Source organism: Triturus cristatus, chromosome 11 (genome assembly GCF_964204655.1).
Source record: "Triturus cristatus chromosome 11, aTriCri1.1, whole genome shotgun sequence".
In the NCBI taxonomy this organism is placed as follows: domain Eukaryota; kingdom Metazoa; phylum Chordata; class Amphibia; order Caudata; family Salamandridae; genus Triturus; species Triturus cristatus.
In genome coordinates, this window is record NC_140594.1 from 1,107,055,077 (window position 1) to 1,107,073,795 (window position 18,719).

At 48.1% G+C, this 18,719-nt stretch overlaps 1 protein-coding gene across 6 annotated transcripts in view; it reads right to left on the reverse strand.

Annotated features, from left to right (window-relative positions):
* Positions 1-18,719, reverse strand: part of LOC146786089 (eukaryotic translation initiation factor 4 gamma 1-like) — a 582,378-nt gene that overhangs the window by 548,072 nt on the left and 15,587 nt on the right. For all 6 annotated transcript variants that reach the window (XM_085635562.1, XM_085635561.1, XM_085635558.1 and 3 more), the window contains one exon: positions 3,607-3,804. In XM_085635562.1, coding sequence (XP_085491688.1) covers positions 3,607-3,804 — 198 coding nt within the window. The remainder of the gene's footprint in view (positions 1-3,606; positions 3,805-18,719) is intronic.

An 18,719-nucleotide genomic window follows, 5' to 3' on the forward strand; every position in this document is an offset into this window, starting at 1 on the left:
TAGAGGCAGAGGTTGGTTGTAGCCCTTGTACATGGTGGTGGTCTCAGAGGAGGTATTTCTGGACCCTCCGCGGTAAAAGGACTGCCAAAAGGAACCATGTGCTTGTGTTAGCTGAAGGGCTCCCATGGATTTGGCCACTTCAGTATCTTTCTTTTTTCCGGTGAGTAACCTATCACCGGGCCAAAGAGGTGTTCTTTGTCAAAGGGTGTGTTCAGTATGGAAGTCTGAACCTCAGGTTTGAAACCAGAGATAAGTAGCCAGGCATGTACTCTTAAAAGGGCACTGGTGCTGAGAAGGCGGTGTTCAAGGAGAGGGGGTGCCCGCGTAAATGGGATCACAAATGGGGGAAATGGAATAGGTATAGAGGCAATATCTGTATCTCTCCGACAATTGAACTCAGGAATGAGAGACATCGGATACTGGGAGGGGAAGCGCTGGATCAGCATAACACTGAATAAAGGGTCCCGAGAGGCCACTGGTCAGGAGGACTCCTGGTTAAAGGGCTGGTATGACAAAGGAAGTGCCACGAGGGGCGATCTATCTACACGGATTCGCAATGAGGTTGATTGGCGGTGCGGTGGAGGGGGCGGAGGAGTGGAGGTAATGGTAATGGTGGACATCTTCGTATTGTCAAAATATGTGTTATGCACGCTGTATTGTTTATCAATAAAAAGTGTTTTAAAAAAAAAAAAAGGGCACTGTTGTTTACAGCTCTAGCAGCAGTGTCTGCACCATCTAGGGAGCACCTGATTGCATTATTTGGAAAGAGCGGTCCTTCCTTCACTAGGTCTTGTGCTTTAGATCTATGGTCATCGGGCAGAAATTGAAGCAACTGCTTCATCTCGTTCCAATGTGCCCTGTCATACCTTGCGAGCAGCAATTGCGTGTTAGAGATGCGCCCGAAGTTTGATGCCTGAGAGGCTACCCTTTTCCCCAAAGCGTCAATAAGCTTAGATTCTTTATCTCGGGGTGGAGCATCCCTTGTTGTTTGGGAGTTGGCCCTAGGGAGGCCAATGGTAATTGCCCTTTTATGTATGCTGGGTCAGATAGTGCTGGCTTGTAATTTTTATCTAACCTAGGGGTAAGGATACAAGCTTTGACCGGGTCATTAAATAAGTCATCAACGTGCCTGATCATACCCTTGAGCATGGGGAGTGTGCGCGATGACTTGTGTGCTTCTAAGTGTTTCAAAAAGGAAATCCTCTTCAAAGGATTCTCTGTGCAGCTGTACACCATGGTAGTTGGCAGTTCTACCCAGCAGTTCTATGTAACCTACGCGGTCGTCCGGTGGAAAGGGCTTGATAGGGTACAGGTCAGGATCATTTCCTGTGGGAGAGTCGGTATTATAATCTGCCCACGAGTCTGGCAATAATGGTGCATTGTCCCCATCCCTATCCTCATCATCCTGATGTTAGGGTGTATGTGGTGGTGAGCGCTCAAGTGAAATCATTAAAGGTTGAGGCGAAGGAGATGGAAGGGGAGGAGGATTAGTCCCGAAATTCTTCCTCTTAAAAGGAATGTGGTAGGTTTCCTCTGTGCCAGGTTTCCTTTTAAGGGTCACTTTTGTGGTGATATGTCCAGCAGTTGGATGGATGTACAACTGTCTGTTTCGGACCCGGTTTGGTAGGTGGAGCATCGAATGTTCTTGAGATGGAATTGGCACGTATGGTTGTTTCTATGGTTTTGCTGCCGAGGTTTTGGATCCGGATGATTTTGGGTTGCAAAGTGTTTTTGGCATCGAAGGGAGCGGGCCGGAGCCTGGCTTCGAACCCGAAGGTTTCAGGTCGGAGCCTGTTTTCGGGCGGCTCGGCTCCAGAAGTGTTTTGGGTGTGTTTCGGTGCTGAACGGAGGACGAGGCGTAGGAAACATGTTCTCCGTACCGACCGTGGCCCAGGGGCAGGGGTTGGACCAGACTTGCCTTCATCGACTGAGGTGGACTTTGGGGCAAGACGGTATGCTGCCCTTGCGGGATTTCGTTCACCCCCGCGAAGCCGTAGTCAGAGATGGGATCCTGTGCTTCGGCTACCATGGCATCTCTGGCTTCTTGTTCCGAATCCTCTCCGAAGAGGTCGAGAATGGAACTTGCATGTTGGCTCTGCATGTCGCTATGTCGAGCCTGTCGGTCACGAAGCGTCTTCTTGGAGCGGAAGGCCTTGCACACGTCGCAGTCCTGTTCTCTGTGCTCCAGAGACAGGAGCAGGTTGCACACTTCGTGTGAGTCGGTGCGCGTAAACTTTGCGTGGCACCGAGGGCTGAATTTGAATTGAGTCTGTTCCATCGACTGCGAGGCGGACCCACTCAGATAGGCCAGACTGCCTTCCACAAGCTTCCCGATCGTTTTTTTTTTTTTAAGTATATACGATATGCGGAGAATGGGATACGCAATCAAAAGAACACCGTTGAGGGTGAGTGTCTAGCGCAAAGAGGGAAACCGAAGAAACAGTGTCGAACCAGAGTGCAGCAATTCACGTCCGAACCCGATGGCGGTAAAAACAAGCATTGGCATAGCCAATAGGTCTCGCCTTTGGGACCTTATAAGTGTTTAGCCATGCAACAGTTGCATAACTAAATACTTATAAGGTCCCAAAAGCGAGACCTATTGGCTATGCAAAGCGGCCGCGAAAGTGAAAGTGATCGCGATCACGATCAAACATCAAAGCGGCCGCGAAAGTAATCGCGGTAAAGCGCGGCGCGCGCGCCCGCACACATGCACTGTAGCTCTAGGCTGGCCTGGTAGCACTTTTTGGAGCCCTCTCAATAAGTCTCAGCAGACCAGCGCATGCGCTGGGTCAGGCGAGACCTAAAAACAATCTAACAATGGAGTCGATGCCTATGCACATATCACCGAAAGAATGAGTCACCTACTTAATGACTGGAGAAGACTTCTTCGTAGAAAAAAATTGCAAACACCCGGACCCAACACTAGATAGCAGGAGTATATAAAAGAGGGTGATCTACAGCTTACATGCCTCAAACTTGTATTTACCATTTACTCTTTTGGTGCTCGTAATCACTTTCATCTGCTTCTGTCTGATTATCGCAGCACATGTATTTTATACAAGAATAACATTGGTTCAATAAATATATTGAAAACGTCCCAGCGTGTATTCTGTATGTTTCTCTGAGAACAAAAGATCATGAGTGAATGAGCGAAAAGTTCTGATCTGTTACCATGATCCCCGAGGAGTGAGGGATGTCATTTTCAGTGGTTGCCAGAAGCTATTCGCTCCCTGGTAGGGTTAGGGTGGATTATGGTAGCACTGAGCTAGCTGGTCTTTAGGCAAAGGGGGTGCTTGGAATCAGAATCGGCACCTCATCCAAAGTTTTTGTCCAACAAACATGCAGATCCTACCAATTAGTGTGAACTACACAACACAAAGTCCAATGTGAGACAGATAACAGACATGACAATGGAGAAAGTGTACAAGTTCCTAAACTGCGCCGCCCTTATTTTAACCCTCATTGGACAAAAACGATGCCTCTCACAAACAGAACAATTACTACTCTTAAATTTGTAGCACATGACCCAAATGAAGTGCACTGGGAACATATTACTATTAAATCAGTACATGGCCTTATTCTGACCAAAGCAACCAATTAACTTACTCCCATCAGGCAACGGCACATGTTGGCATAGGCAACAGAGAAATTTGGCTCAGAAATGGCCTTCTCAAATATCAGCTCAATGACCCCCTTCAGTCGCTCCTCCGTGTCGATGGGAAGGTCAGTAACCTGCTTCATCAGCTGCTGGAACATCTGTGGAGTCAACTTGTCCAGAATACTGCGCACCCTGCGGAAGAGGTCCTGTCAATAAGAAAAACGCAAATTAGTAAAAACTAACATCGGCAGTCACTTTTCTACACAATGCCCATCTGCCTTTCCCATAAGCCACCACAAGTGAAACCATTTTTTTACCTCTAACCTTAGTTATGAAGCTTGAAACAATGCTTTGTGTGTTGTCCATTATTTCAGCATCTAGTTTTTGACAGGAAAAAAGGCCATACTTCAACCACCAGGCTAGAATGGTCCACAGCCACAAACCTAATGCTACAGGTAAGAAATTGTTGCCTCTCTTAAACACCAGCTATTTATCATGGAGACTTCATTAAACAGATGGACACTGTGACCCGATATCTGCAGACACAGCAGGGATTCCCCCCCACTCTGTTGGAAAAGCCCGGTCCAGCTTGGGGCCGGAGGGAGCATGAGTGGGGGGTGCCATGCTTAAAAACACCCGCCAGGCCTCATGGACCCATGGCACGGTGACACACGGGTGGTGTGAACACAACCATAGGTTTATGAAAGAGCATCTCCCTCCTCCAAAACGTTTGCACCACAGTGATCCCCCCGCTCCCCGTGTGACCCCCTCAGGAACTGCTCATCTACACTGCCATAACAGAAGCAATTGAGCTTGAAGGAGGGCAGCAGCCTCGAGGCCAAGAACTTCAGTGAGTGCCAGCAACTGCCCTGGGTGGGTCCACACATTTGATCTTTCATACCAGGCCTGGGAGCACGCGGACTAGTCACTGAACCAGAGCTCAGAGCTATTCCCTGACGTACTCAATTATGCTAATATGATAATGGCACCCACGCTTCACAGAAGGCAGACTAACATGGGGACATAAGGAATCTGAATACAATCGCTTGGGCATCATTGAGGCCCGTGCAGCTGACATATTGCCTCAGGGACCCACAGACCACCCACAGACCCTGGGTGCAGAGATAATCACTGGTGTGTGGACTCCACACAAACAAGAACTAGTGGGGCCACATACCTTGGCACTGTCGATCGCTTGGATTGTGACCCGGGGGGCCTCAGTCAAATAGCTGCAGCGAACCACGCAGACGGCGAAGATACCCTAGGAACGTAGGGTCACCGTGAGTGCCCAACAGCCCAGATAAGAACCATATCATGGGCAAGGCCAGGCCACAGAGAGGGGTGCAACAAATGAAAATGTAGCACTACACAGCGCAGGAGGGGACCTCGAGACCAGAGCCCCACGCGGGGCACCACTGGAGGACGACGCCATACAGCCAAAACCAGAGGCGCAACTAGAGACACATTTCGGGTGGGGCTGATAAAAATGTCGGGGGAGCTAATTCTTCCAGTCATTGGCAGAGTGGAGATGCAGGGGCTCTTAGAAGGGGCTCTAAGAACAACAAAGCCTCGTTAACAAGTGAATGGTCTTTTAAGTACTTGGGTGCGGCTGGCTGCTCAAAAACTGTCTGTGTGTCAGCCTGTGAAGCTGTCTCAGCCCGGGCTGACACACACAATGGGGGGGGGGGGCGCGGGGATGAAGTCCGTTGAGCCCAATGGGCGTTGCACGCCTGGCCGGAACTCACTGGAGCCCAACTCCTCTCAGCCATAGAGGCCTTCAGCTTGGCTGTTCAGGAAAAAATAGGCACAATGTCACTGGATGTTGGACTGCTGCGGACTGACCTCCACACTGTTGCGGAACTCTCCATAGCCGCAGAAGTGTCAGTGAGCTACAAAACGAAGTCTCTACATTAAAGGCAACACTCACAGACCTATCTCTCGAAACAGTAGCCCTGGAATGCCGGGCCGAAGATGCAGAGGAGCGCTCCCGAAGGTGCAACCTGCGTTTTGTGGGAATCCCGGAGGGTGCAGATGGAAAAAATCCAGAACTCTTTCTAGAATTGTGGATCAAGGAGGCACTTCCCAAAGCGGAACTCTCTGCGATATTCGTAATTGAGCGGGTGCACCGAGCGCTGATGGCACCACCACCACCGGGTGCCCAGCCCAGGACCCTGATAGCAAAGATCTTAAATTATAGAGACTGGGACGGCATCCTTAAGGCCGCTAGGCGCGAAGGAGATCCAGCCTTTGGAAAGCAGGTAATTCGTATATTCCCAGATTACACCCGTTTGGTGCAGCAGCAGAGAGCATCTTTCAGTAGAGTGAAACAGAAGCAGCGGGCCATGAACATCCAGTACATGCTCCTCTACCCCATGAGGCTGAAGGTTCTCCACGAGGATCTGGCCCATTTCTTTATAACCCTGGAAGCTGCTTTGGATTGGCTGGATGTTCATGGGGACGAAAGGACAATCTACCAGGGGAGAGCGGCGCGGGGGTCCACAAATGCCACCAAGATGGGAAAAAACAACAGCTGTAACTGAAGCTCCAGAAAAGTCTCGCGATCAACACAATGAGTGGTAGTATGCAGGGACGGATCGTTAGAATTAGTGAGGACGGACTCTGGCAGTGCAGACAGGTCGTCTCCCAGAATCGACCGTTCAACACAACAAGCCAAACGAGAGGCAGCAAAGGCCTTAGTGGAAGTAGTAACAGCCTCAAGCTCCAAAGTTAGCATGGGGGATGTAGTAGAGTACACTTCAATAGCTGGAGGACCCTTGATTTGGGCACAGACCGGGGAAACACATATGGGAGATTGAATAGGATACAGAACTGGAGAACACGTGGCATCATCAGCCGGACTCCCACTCTGGATGGCCACTGCACCACGGTGGGGCCTACCCGCCTCACCTGAACAGTGGATGGACAGGGATGGGCTACACCATCAGACGGGCGGACAACTTCCCTTCCCCCCCAACTCTCGCTCTAATTCTTTTCTGTACTGCTGTTTTCTTTTCTATATTCTGATTTCAGTTTTTCTCTATTATTGTCCTGCAGATCTGTACATCCTCCACTCTCTGGATGCAAATTTGGTGCAAAAGTGGGAGTGTCCTGGAACGATAGTGGTATGCGTGAGTGTAAGTGGGGACCGTGGTTAGGAGGGGCGCAACTGACAGACGTGTAGTAAGTCTGAGAAGTGCACTGTCCCTGACTCGGCGGAAGACATATTATGGATGGTTGTAAATTAAATGTATGTAGGTACGATGAGACTTATGATTCATACTATGTGTGTGTGTGTCGTGGATTATGCTATTTGGTTTATGTGGCAGGAGCGATGATGATTATATTTTTGTGAAGTTCAGGGGATGGGGTGGGGGGGTGTAGGATTGGGGAATACAAGGGAATGCACGCTTTGTTGATGGAGTGTCTATCCGGGGGGTGGGTTGTTACAAAAACGTTCAATTTGCAATTGTTACTGGCAGCGATGGTGGCTGAACACTGATCATATATACATTGGGCAGGGCGGACACAGACTGGGAGAAATGAGGCAGTTTAAAATCATTACATGGAATGTGAGGGGGTTTAACTCGGTTGTGAAACGCTATAGAATACAAACATACTTAAGACGGCAGGGCACTCATGTTGCGATTCTGCAAGAGACACACCTATTAGACACTGAAATACAGAAGCTCCACAAGAAATGGAGAGGACAGTTATTTGCATCCACCTATTCCACATATGCTAGGGGTGTGGCAATCTGGGTGGCTCCACAGGTCCTATTTAAACTACGGAAGTACGAGGAGATGTGAAAGGCAGATATGTGCTTGTGCATGGTGAGCTTGATGGAGCGGAGGTGTGCCTGATGGACATCTATGCTCCAAACATAGATGATGGTGACTTCTTCAGCGCCACAGAAAAGCTATTCCTCCTCTACATTGGGATGCCACTAATATGGGCAGGGGATTTTAATTGCGTATTGGATGGCGCGCTAGACAGGCAACCACCAAAACACCATAGTAAACCCCACATGTCGACTGATTTAAGAGACGTGATGAGCCAACTACACTGTATGGACATTTGGCGTGAAACACACGCGGGTGAACGGGGTTACACTGTTACACACCAGCGCGCAAGGATTCTAGTAGGCTCGATCGTTTCCTACTTTCTCTGGAGGCATGCAGAGCTGTATCACAAACCAAACTGCTTGGCTGTTTTCTGTCAGACCATGCCCCGGTAATGTTGGAGTGGGGACCAGAGCGACTTAGACCGAGGGTCCCATTGTGGCGCTTGCGACCAGATACTTTGCGTGACTTGATATTCCGAGAGGAACTCAGGGAGGGCATTAGAGGTTACCTAGGCATCAATTGGCTGACCACAAACTCTAGAGGTGTAGAATGGGACACGCTTAAAGTGGTCACCCGCGGGGAATGCCTGTCTAGAGTGGGGGTACAAGGAGGCGACTAGAACAAGAATTGACAACTGCGGAGGAAAGCCTGACCAGACTCCAACATTGAAAGCAGACATCAGAACCAGACTGCGATTCTCTCCTCCAAGCACAGAGAGGGGTTGGGTAGATATGGGACAGGTTAGATTGCCTGGTCAGGCACAAGTATCACCAGTTGCTCCACAGGGAAGGTGAAAGATCCGGGAAGTAATTGGCTTGGTTACTGAAGCGGGAGCGTCCTTACCCCGCATATACATACACTAAGGCACCCAGACGGAACCATAGCCACCACACAGGCGGATGTCAATTCTGTGCTGTTCCATCATTTAGCCAAGATATACCATGTGGTCCCAGGGTCCATGCCGTCTGATGGGGGGGAGTACCTGTCAGGTGTCCCCCTCCTTCGCCTCACTGGGGAACAAAGGGAGGGACTAGAGGCAGCACTCCAGGTGGAGGAATTACGGGAGGCGCTACAAAGCATAGCCCGCTGTAAATCACCAGGCCCGGATGGAATCCCAATGGAATTCTACCAGACATGCTGATTTGCTACTCCCACGCCTGCTGGAGACTTTACAGGAGGCAAAATAGGTGGGACGTTTGCAGCAATCTATGTGGGAGGCACGGATAGTCATGCTCCCTAATCCTGGCAGAGACGCAAACGACCCAGGCTCGTACAGACCCGTGTCAATGTTGGGGGTGGATACTAAATTACTTGCTAAAGTCTTGGCCATGAGACGGGGCTGGGTAGTAACCTGCCTGGTGCACAAAGACCAATGTGGTTTCATACCGGGGAGAGGAATGCATTTGACTACGACGGTTGTACCATGTCTTACACTCAGCAGCCGATAGTGAACTCCAGGCCGGGTAGTCTCCCTAGATATTGAAAAAGCATTTGATAGGTTGCGGTAGGAATATCTATGGGAAGTGCTGAGGAGAATGGGATTCGGCAGGGAATATATGGCCTGGGTCAGGCTACTCTATTGTCAGCCAAAAGCTTGAGGGCGGAACAGAGGTCTGGTATCAGAGGCGATACAACTTGAGAGGGGTACATGGCAGGGATGCCCATTATCACCACTACTTTTCGCGATGGAACCTCTGGCAATACTGCTTTGGAGGGACATGGCCCCGTGGGGTATAATAGTTAAATACATTTGTCAGTCGGAAGAGGCGATCCCAGTGCTCTCGGGGTTACTGACATCCTTTGTTTCAGCGTCCGGCCTGCATATTAATCATCAGAAATCGGTACTATTCCCGCTGGCTGCCCTTGCGTGCGGTGAAGCACAGGACCTCCCAAGGTGGGAAAGTGACCATTTTAGATACCTAGGCATACAGGTAGCCCACCAGCCGGAATCTCAATACACATTAAACATGGGTAAAGTCCTAACGGACCTAAAAGAGTCGATTCAATTCTGGAACAAGCTCAACCTCTCTGTAATAGGTAGGGTAGCTTTGGCAAAAAATGGTGATCCTGCCTCGTTGCCAGTACATGTTGCAGAACTCCTTTTGTAACATCCCAAAATCCACATTTGATACCCAGGACAGTCTCCTAATCTCACTGGTATAGGCCGGGGGACAAAACTGAGTGAAATTGGAGACGCTTAATTTAGACATGGATTACGGGGGTTTGGGTCTCCAACATTTTAGACTTTATTATATAGCAGGATCATTGCATGGACGAGCACACAGTGGAGAAGGAGGTACTGGGGGGAGCGGGGTAGTGGGTCAAAACTGCTGAGGTATCTTATGATGCGCTCAGGGGCCCCCAGGGACTGCCCACATATAATACGACGGGTAGAAGAGGACTGGGAACAGGCAGTCACCCTGGTCCTCCGCAGGGCTCCCTATGCCCGGGCGCTCCCACACAAATGGCTACAGGGATTTAAAGAAATTCAGACAGCCATGAACATCACGAAATGGTACGAAGGGGGATGTGTGACAGCCAAAGACATGTTCCTTAAATAGGACCTTCCTTACATTTATTGAGGCAAAAGATGGGTTCCAAATCCCAGAAGGACACTTTTTGCACAACGCGAAAGTCTTGCGCACAGTCCGTGAGATATGGACCTTGTTCCCAGAGAAACCACCAGAGTCCAGCATGCTGTTAACACTGCTGGACCTGGGGTCCAGCAGAGGGCTTATCTCCCGCATTTACAAGGCACTGGAAGAGGATTGTGCGATTGACTTGTCCGTAGCCAGAGGAAGATGGGGGGCGGACGTATCGTCCCCACTATCGGACGGAGAGTAGAGGAGGGCATTTGCACAGGTGGCAGAGGTAGCCAGTAATGCCAGGTTCAAACTCACCCAGTTCTATTATCTACACCACACATATCTGACCCAGCAGCGATTGGTGCGGTTCACCCCAGGCAATCCTCAGCCTGCCCACGATGCAGTACTGACCACACTACATTCCTTCACATGACCTGGAGTTGCTTACGCATGCAAAAATATTGGTGTCAGGTGACACAGATTCTCCGCACCACAACAGCAGTGCGAATGAAGGTTTCCATTAAACAGCGCCAATCGAGTGCCCCACCGATGCCAAAAAAGGGGACGCGGATACGGCGCAAGTTTGCGCTTCTGGGCTTGGTTCTGGCAAAACATAAAATTGCAATACATTGGATCCTCTCCACTCCCTCCACGCTAGATAAATAGAGGGAGGACATGCGGGAGTGGGGTGTGGCCAAAGAGTGTCGACTCAGGCCGTTGAGAGTTGATGAGAATGCAGAGAGAGACCTAACGGAGTGGGGACAAATGTTGGAAGGAATGTCGCTGACAGCAGACCAGAATGAAAGTGAGGTCGAACCCTGAAAAGCCCAGAATCACACCCCACCGGCACCCAACATAAAAAATAGGATTGGCCCTCTTACCCAAACGTAAAGCATGATACGCCATTCTCCCTGAAGGTCAGACCCTAGATACATTTTATACTCATCACACATGTGTTGGGCAATGCTGCCAGTCGCTGCCATAGGTTTCTCTTGTTTATTAGTTTACTTATTGTCTTATTTACATTCGTTTTTCTCTAATCTATAATACTGATGAACATTGCTATGTACAGTGCTCCGCGGGCAAGTGAAGGTTGAGTAACACCGTCAAGGCCTACGATAAGCTTTAAAAATGTACCAATGCAAGCGATAAGCTGACACTCTGAGGATGTGGAAAGTAATAATTGGTGCTATATGGTATAGCAATGATGTGCTACAACATATATATCACGGATCTGCAATGTGATACTGTGCAATGTCATTAATAAAGACAAGTTCAAGATTAAAAAAAGAGCTCGTCAAAATTTCCATCGTTGACAGATGTTTGTGTGTCATTGATGATCCATCCATCAAAGGGGTTGTCCTCGGCCCTGTTGTCAACTAAGTTGTCACAAAGAGATTGCCGTCTCTGTGACAGATATGATCCAAGCATGTGAATCTATGAAAGATCCACTACTGGAAAATAATGGTTCCTAGCTGAGTAACCAATTATATGACAGCACATGACATAAAGCTATTTTTTTTTATAGAATAAATCGCAAAATTGTATTTGTGTTAGATGTGCACCTATCATGTAATGTGTGTTCCAGAAGAATTGGCACTGGAAAATCTTTATCTGAAAATAATATCACCCCCACAGATCTCGTCGATACTTTTGTTGTCAAAGACGGTTTGTGTGACGTCAGCGATCCTTCCATCGAAGGGGCTGTCATTGGAACGGTCATCAACAAAGTTGTCGCAGTCGACGATGTCATAGTCAACACTGTCATTATCAAAGCTGTTCTCGGACCTGTTATTATCGTCAGGAGGAAGCCATTTTCGTTGGTGTTTTCTTTGTCAAAGGGGTAGTCAACGATCTGTCTGTTGACCGCAGCTCAGATTTCTGCTTATTCTGAGCCTTTACCTTAAATGGACTAGAAGGTTCCGAATAAGTCTTCTAGAGACTTGTCTCTTTCTTTATGTGGTGTTCTGAGGTCTGGGATGTAGAAGTGTGTGGTCTAGGGGATGACACTTCAGTTCTTTTGTGCCCTTTTCTCTCCAACTTCCCCGAAGGTTCACTCTGAGGAAAACATTTAGGATAACCTTCTTGAGAATTACTTCTTTTGTGGGTTTTGTCAGTCTTCTTTAAGATTACCTTTCCAAGTTATGCATTTCACTGGCTTTAATCTTTTGAATTAAAACACAACAGGGGTCCAGCAGGAGCTAGTAGCCAAACCATCTGCGTATCACTTCCTAAATAATACAAACCATAAACACGTACATCTGGTTAAAAAGAAAAGGAAGAAAAATGTGTGAGTGTATGCAAAACATATTTATTATTTAGGACGAGAACCCTCATCCACCCAAAGGTGACATGCTTCATCATAGCGTCCCTCCTCAAACCTGGACAAATGGTACCAGGTGTGGGCTACAACTCTCTACTGGAGAGAGGAGCTCTTGATGTGGTCTTTTCTTGTAGTATTCCTTAACCATAGAGGAGGAGTTGGTGTGGGTGAGAGAGGTACAGAGTGCTAACGAAATGTTGGTGAAGTGAATTGAAATTACCTCTTTGGAAGCTAATTCTAAATTTTATTCTGATGTCCCCAAGGGATAAAATAACAAGCATTGGCATAGCCAATAGGTCTCGCTTTTGGGACCTTGTAAGTATTTAGTTATGCAGCACAATATCCTTGGTGCAACAACAACTGTTGCAAGGCAAAACACTTATAAGGTCCCAAAGGCGAGACCTATTGGCTATGCCAATGCTTGTTGCTGTTTTTGTGGTACTGCAATATATAGGGATGTTATTTGTCACAGTTTACAGTTTAGATTAGATCATTGATGACACTATTGTTCATAGGATCACAATGTCTCCAGTGACAACTTCTTGCTGCCCAGGTCATGCCGAGGGGTTCCTTTTCCGGTGGTTCTGCTGTCCTGATCGAGCCGAAGGTCCTGCTGCAGTTGTCTCCTCCCTTTTTGTGTGTGGTTGTGTGTGTGTGTGTGTGTGTGGTTGTGTGTGTGGTTGTGAGTGTGGTTGTGTGTGTGTCTGTGGTTGTGTGTGCTTGTGGTTGTGTGTGTGTGGTTGGGTGTGGGTGGGTGTGTGTGTGTGGTTGTGTGTGTGTGTTGGGGTTGTGTGTGTGGTTGTGTGTGGTTGTGTGTGTGGTTGTGTGTGTGCTTGTAGTTGTGTGTGTGGTTGGGTGGTTCGGTGTGGTTGTGTGTATGTGGGTGTGTGTGGTTGTGTGTGTGGTTGTGTGGTTGGTTGTGGTTGTGTGTGTGGTTGGGGTGGTCCCAAAATGATGCTGGTAAGAGCCTGACCCTGGGTCATGATGGGGGAGGGGCTGGCGGTCAGGATTTGATTCCTCACAGGGAGGCAGTGCACATACAGTATTAGGATTTTGTACACAACCTTGATCTTTTATTTGGATCATTGTTCGTAGAGCTAGAGGTATGTTGTGAAACGGACTGTTATAGACCAATGCTATGTGATTTTTTCATTTTCATTTGATGCATGTAAAACGTACGTATTTTGATTCGGTGGTACCAACCTTTTTGTGGGCATTTCTCTAATTTACTGACTGTGCTTGAAACGGAATTACCATGTTATGTAGCGGTCTCTCACTAGCGGCATATCACACATTCCTAATATTCCGTACATGCAGCAGCATTTTTCCCTGTAGCTACAGCGCCAGAGACCTTTGGTCTGAACTACATTTTCCTGGATTGCTATAACAAACATATTTTTTATGTAAAGCGGGTTGGTTTTTGCCACGAATACCGATTATCATGATCTACAGCGCCAGAAATGTGTGTACTCACTAGTCAAGGATATATGGATCTTTTAAGTGCCATTACTGTACAATTATAGTGTGTTATTTTTGAGAAATGGCCGTACTGGTCCATTAAAGACATAATCGCCATGCCTATGTACCTGTTCTTTAAAGAACAATTGTTAAAAGGTTGTCAAATTGGTGTATTAAAGACTGACATTATTGGTAATAAGTTCCAGTGCTGTACCATTGAGAAGAATGACATTAAATTGTGCCAATGCAGGTTCATTGAAGAGTGACTCTGCTGTTGAGATACGACTGCTGGTTTGCTAAATTATTGCTCAGAATAGTCTGTAAGCGCCAAGGCGGGGGGAGGGGCAGAGGCAGGGAGCAAGCAAGAGGAAAGACGGATGGCGCTGAAGGCTGGCAGTTCACACGTGCACGCTCGCGTGAACGCAAGCTTGTCGCCAGCTAGCAGCACTTTGAAAACTCACCTACTGAAGTCTCTCCGAGCAGCGCATGCGCGTTGACTCAGCGAGACCTAAAAACAGTGAAGGGAAGTTAATAAAAGGATCTCCCCTAGAGAAAAAAGGTCAACATATTTCTGCCCTATCTTGGACCAATTATTAGGTTCAGGTGCATTCTTCGGGACCATTAATCAAAGTCACTCTATCATCAACAAGTTTATGCATGTGTACAAACTTGTATGCAGGTTGGTGGTGGTCCACCTGATGCACAGGGTGGCCCACAACTTGATGTTTACAGAATCCCCCCACATACACATTTTTCTTCATTTTCTTTTTAAACAGATGTACCTTTATGTGATTTCCTTCAATCCTTTGAAGCCATAGTAGTAGTCTAGCTTTTCTGACCTTGAGTGTCTTTGAAAAGAAAGTGTGACAGGAGTGTGACAGATCTTGCACTGCTTAGGTGTATGGGAATGGTGCTGACAATAAATACACTCCTTGTGGGAATCTGCAGAAAAAAAGCCTTAGCTTCCCACAGCATCCACAAGGTCTGAAGAGACATTTTTTTAAATACATTTTTTCTGCCATGATTCCAGTTAGGAACAGTCACCCAGAGGCGAGGCAGGTTGATGTAGCAGAAAGTAATGGTCAGAATGTGTTGAAAAATTCAAAAATAGGTTTCTCCAAGGAAACAAAGCCCAGAGCTGAGGGACACTCCCTTCACATGACTTGTGGTAAGAAATCTGAGGTACGGTGGTGACAGGAAGAGTGATGATTTCGAAGAGCCACGGTCTACAGGTAAATAACTTGTTTCTTATCAGGAATCTGATTGGCTAAGTGTTCGGATTTTCGCTTTAGTGGATAGGCTAACAAGGTGGCCTATGCAGGCTTTTAAAGCCTAGCTTTGGTACTGCATTTTAATTATGATACCGTGTGACTCCCGCCTCAATAACTGGGATGATTCAGTCATGTGAATCTGTGAAAGATCCAATGCTGGAGAACAATGGTTCCTAGCAAAGTTACCAATTACATGACAACACATGACGTAAAACTATTTTTTCATAGAATCAACCACAAACGCACATTGACTTCAGCAAATAATACTTTTCTTTATTATATCTTTTCATATCATGAAACTACTGTATATTATGTATATATATGTACAATAAACCCATGTTCAGTGCTCATGTGATTAACAGAGAATGAAAACATAGAAGTGTGGATGATACAAAGAAAAGGCAATGGCGCGACAGTAAACTCAGTTTGCTGTTTTGTCGCATGTGAGAAGTTGGCCTGGCATATGCTGGTCACTAGTTATAGTGGCCACCTTGCACCAGTCCAATTCGACTCTTGGTAGATAGGTTTAAAGACAACCTTTTAAAGAAAGCTATCCTAGTGGTAGCTGTGGAGAGCAGCCTTCAGGCTAAGTCTCTGAGGAATGTAAAGCAGCTTGTTTTACCTTATAATCTCTTGAATTACCAAATGAAAAGACACCACACAGGTATATATATCAAATATATATGTATTTATTTCTAAATATACTCTACTAATCTGGTTATGAGATTAGAGCCAGGTAAACATTCAAAAGATCAACAGTTCTCAATAAATTAAGCACAAATATGGCTGTAGCCCTAGGGGCGTACCAGACCATATACTAAAATAGTGGTATAACAAACTCGACTTGCAAAAGTAAGAGGCCTAGGGCCTTGGGAATCGCTGGGGCTTCACTGCTGCAGTGTTTACAGGTAAGTAATCAGCCCACAGGAGACGCGTGCAGTGTCTAAACACGCACGCGGGTTTCAATGCGTTTCAATGGCAAATGTCGCGGTTTGTATTTTACAGTTCTAGGGCACTTCGGAATAGACAACAAGCAAACAACTTACAGGGTAAGTACTTCGATAGCCAATGCGCACTTGGGCACCGTAATGCCAGAGTTACCTCACCCAGGGAAGCCGGGTGCAGAGGTGTCCTTTGGTGTCGGGTCGCGATAATGCTTTCAATGGGAATCGTTGAAGTCTTGCTGCTTGTGTCGTCGGGTGAAGTGTCCATGGATATCCAACGATGGATTGGAGTTGCAGGCGACCTAGAAATTGAGGGGACAGAGTTCAGAGTCACTTGCCAGTGACCGGTGGCCTTCAGGATAGATGACCACAACTGTCGAGTCTCTTCACGTCGCTGATGGTGTTTTGTCTCTTCGCCCACGTGGTCCAGGAGAGATCGAGGAAGACCAGCAGCTGGATTTGGAGGGTCCCACGACGTCTGCAGCTGACGGCGGTGTCGGCACTCGGATCGGAGCCAACAAACCTTGGCAACTGCAAGTCTCGTGTGGAATGAAGATCTTGGATGGTTCAGACCAGCAAGGTCCGATGGACTTACCCAGCGAGGGTAAGTGAGGGCAGGCCCAGAGCAACCAGGCGAACCCTTGGAGCAGTTCAGAAAGTCTTCGGGAGGGCTACTAGCCAACGGGCAAGCAACCGCAAAGACGCCTTTGCAGGGAAACTTCAGGAGCAGCCCACGGTCACTCGGGACGAGGTAGGCCGCTGATCTTGGGTTCCAGACCTGCTAGGGACTTGGACATTCAGTGGTCCAAAGCACAAGTTTGTAGTTTGTCGTTCAGGGCTTGCACTCAAAATCAGTGCACGGTTCCCGGGTATTGCTGTACCTCGTCACTCGTGGGGTCCAGACGCCACAGCTTCGCTGGGGACTCAAAATGGCCGACGAGAGGTCAGGAAATCAGCTTCAGGGGAAACAGGGACTTCGGGCTCCGGCGGGAGCGGTAAAGTTTGCAACCGTTGTTCAGTCCTTTAGGTGCCTGCCAAGCAGGGGAGTCACTCCTTGACTCCAAGGGAGATCCTTCGGTCTTCTAAAGATAGTAGAAAGTTGAAGGGCCAGGATTCTTCTTCGGTGAGCGTCGTCCAGGTGTAATCTAAATTGCATTGGCAATGTGTGGTATCTTATACTGATAAGATGGGAGGGACTAGCTCTATGGCCACTCCTCTAGGAGGGCCAGGGTAGTGGGTGGTTACACCCACTTCCCTTTGTCCAGTTTCGCGCCAGGACAGGGGCAGGCAGCCCCTGAACCGGTTTGAGCTGGCATATGCACAGGGGAGCCTACTGCTCCCCCAGTGCAGGACTTCAAAGCACTCTAAGAGTGCACCCACCCAGCTCCAATACACTAAATCCTGTCTGGGAGGTGGTGACACCTCCCTGTGACAGGAAACCCTTTGTTGAGCTCCCTCCACTGCGAGTTTCGGTCAGCAGCAGGAGGGCAGCCCGGTGACTGTGCTGGTGGCATCCATTTTGTGATGCCAGGGCTCTAGATGATTTCTACCGTGTAGTACAGGGTGTACATGTCGTCCCCTCTAGAAGGGTGGGATCCTACTCCCACACAAGTTACTGGTGTGGGTGTAGGATTCCAAGTTGTTTGACACCAAACACGACATGTTTTGATGCAGTCATTCCAAAGTTAGCATTTACCGCGAGGTTATAATGCACTTAAGAGTATATGGTTTAACCGCATCCACAAACAGCAGCAGAGAATAGACTCTGCCAGCTGCAGAGGGGTCCTGCTCAGGCAGAAGCACCCCCTCACATAGTAAACCAAGCACCCTGCCCTTGGGATTGATAGGGCCTACCATAGGGGTGACTGATAGGTTTATATGTGTGTGTATGGTGAGATATAGGAACCTATACCTCAGTGAGGAGTGCTAACACTACCTCACACAGGCTGCAGTAGCAGGCCTGTGGTGTCAGATTGTGAATGCTTCCCAGGGGTGGCATAATACATGCTGCAGCCCCTGGTAGGCCTGTGAAGTACCAATGCCCTAGGTACCTAAGGTACCATATACTAGGGGCTCATAAGGTACCACAGTATCCAATCACTAGTGCATCTAATATGCACACCAATCATTTAAGGGGGTAAGCAGATAGGCTGGGGTCCTGGATAGCAGGATCCCAGCCAGACTAGTCAAAAACCATTCAAACACCAGGAAAAAAGTGGGGGCAACCATATAGTCAGATTCCACCTTCCTACATAACCCCCCCCCCCAAACGAAAAGAGATAAGGCTAACCTTGCCCAGTTAAGCCTTTATTTCCTGAGTGGCCATATAAGGAAGAACCTGCACTAGCATGGTTGCTCCCTGTCTCATGGTCCACTTGGGAAATCCTACCCCAAGGGGTTTTGGAGTTTCTCCAAAGTCTAGGGAAATTACCTGTATTGTTTTCTGGTACAGAAGTAGGCTGGTGGGGTGTCTGAGTATGGAAGTGAGGCCCTATTTGGGGTGGTCTCAACTTCCTCAGCACACTGGTCACCATGGAAGCCTTTCTGTCCATGACTGTGTCATATCTGGCCCTAAGGGTCAACCTCTGGCTGCCTACAGCTGGGGGTTGGGTCCCTCTGGTTGGAGTAGTGGAGGGCATTGAAATGTTTGGGGCAACTATGCCCCAGGTTTCCCTGTGCCCAACAAAGTCCATCTGGG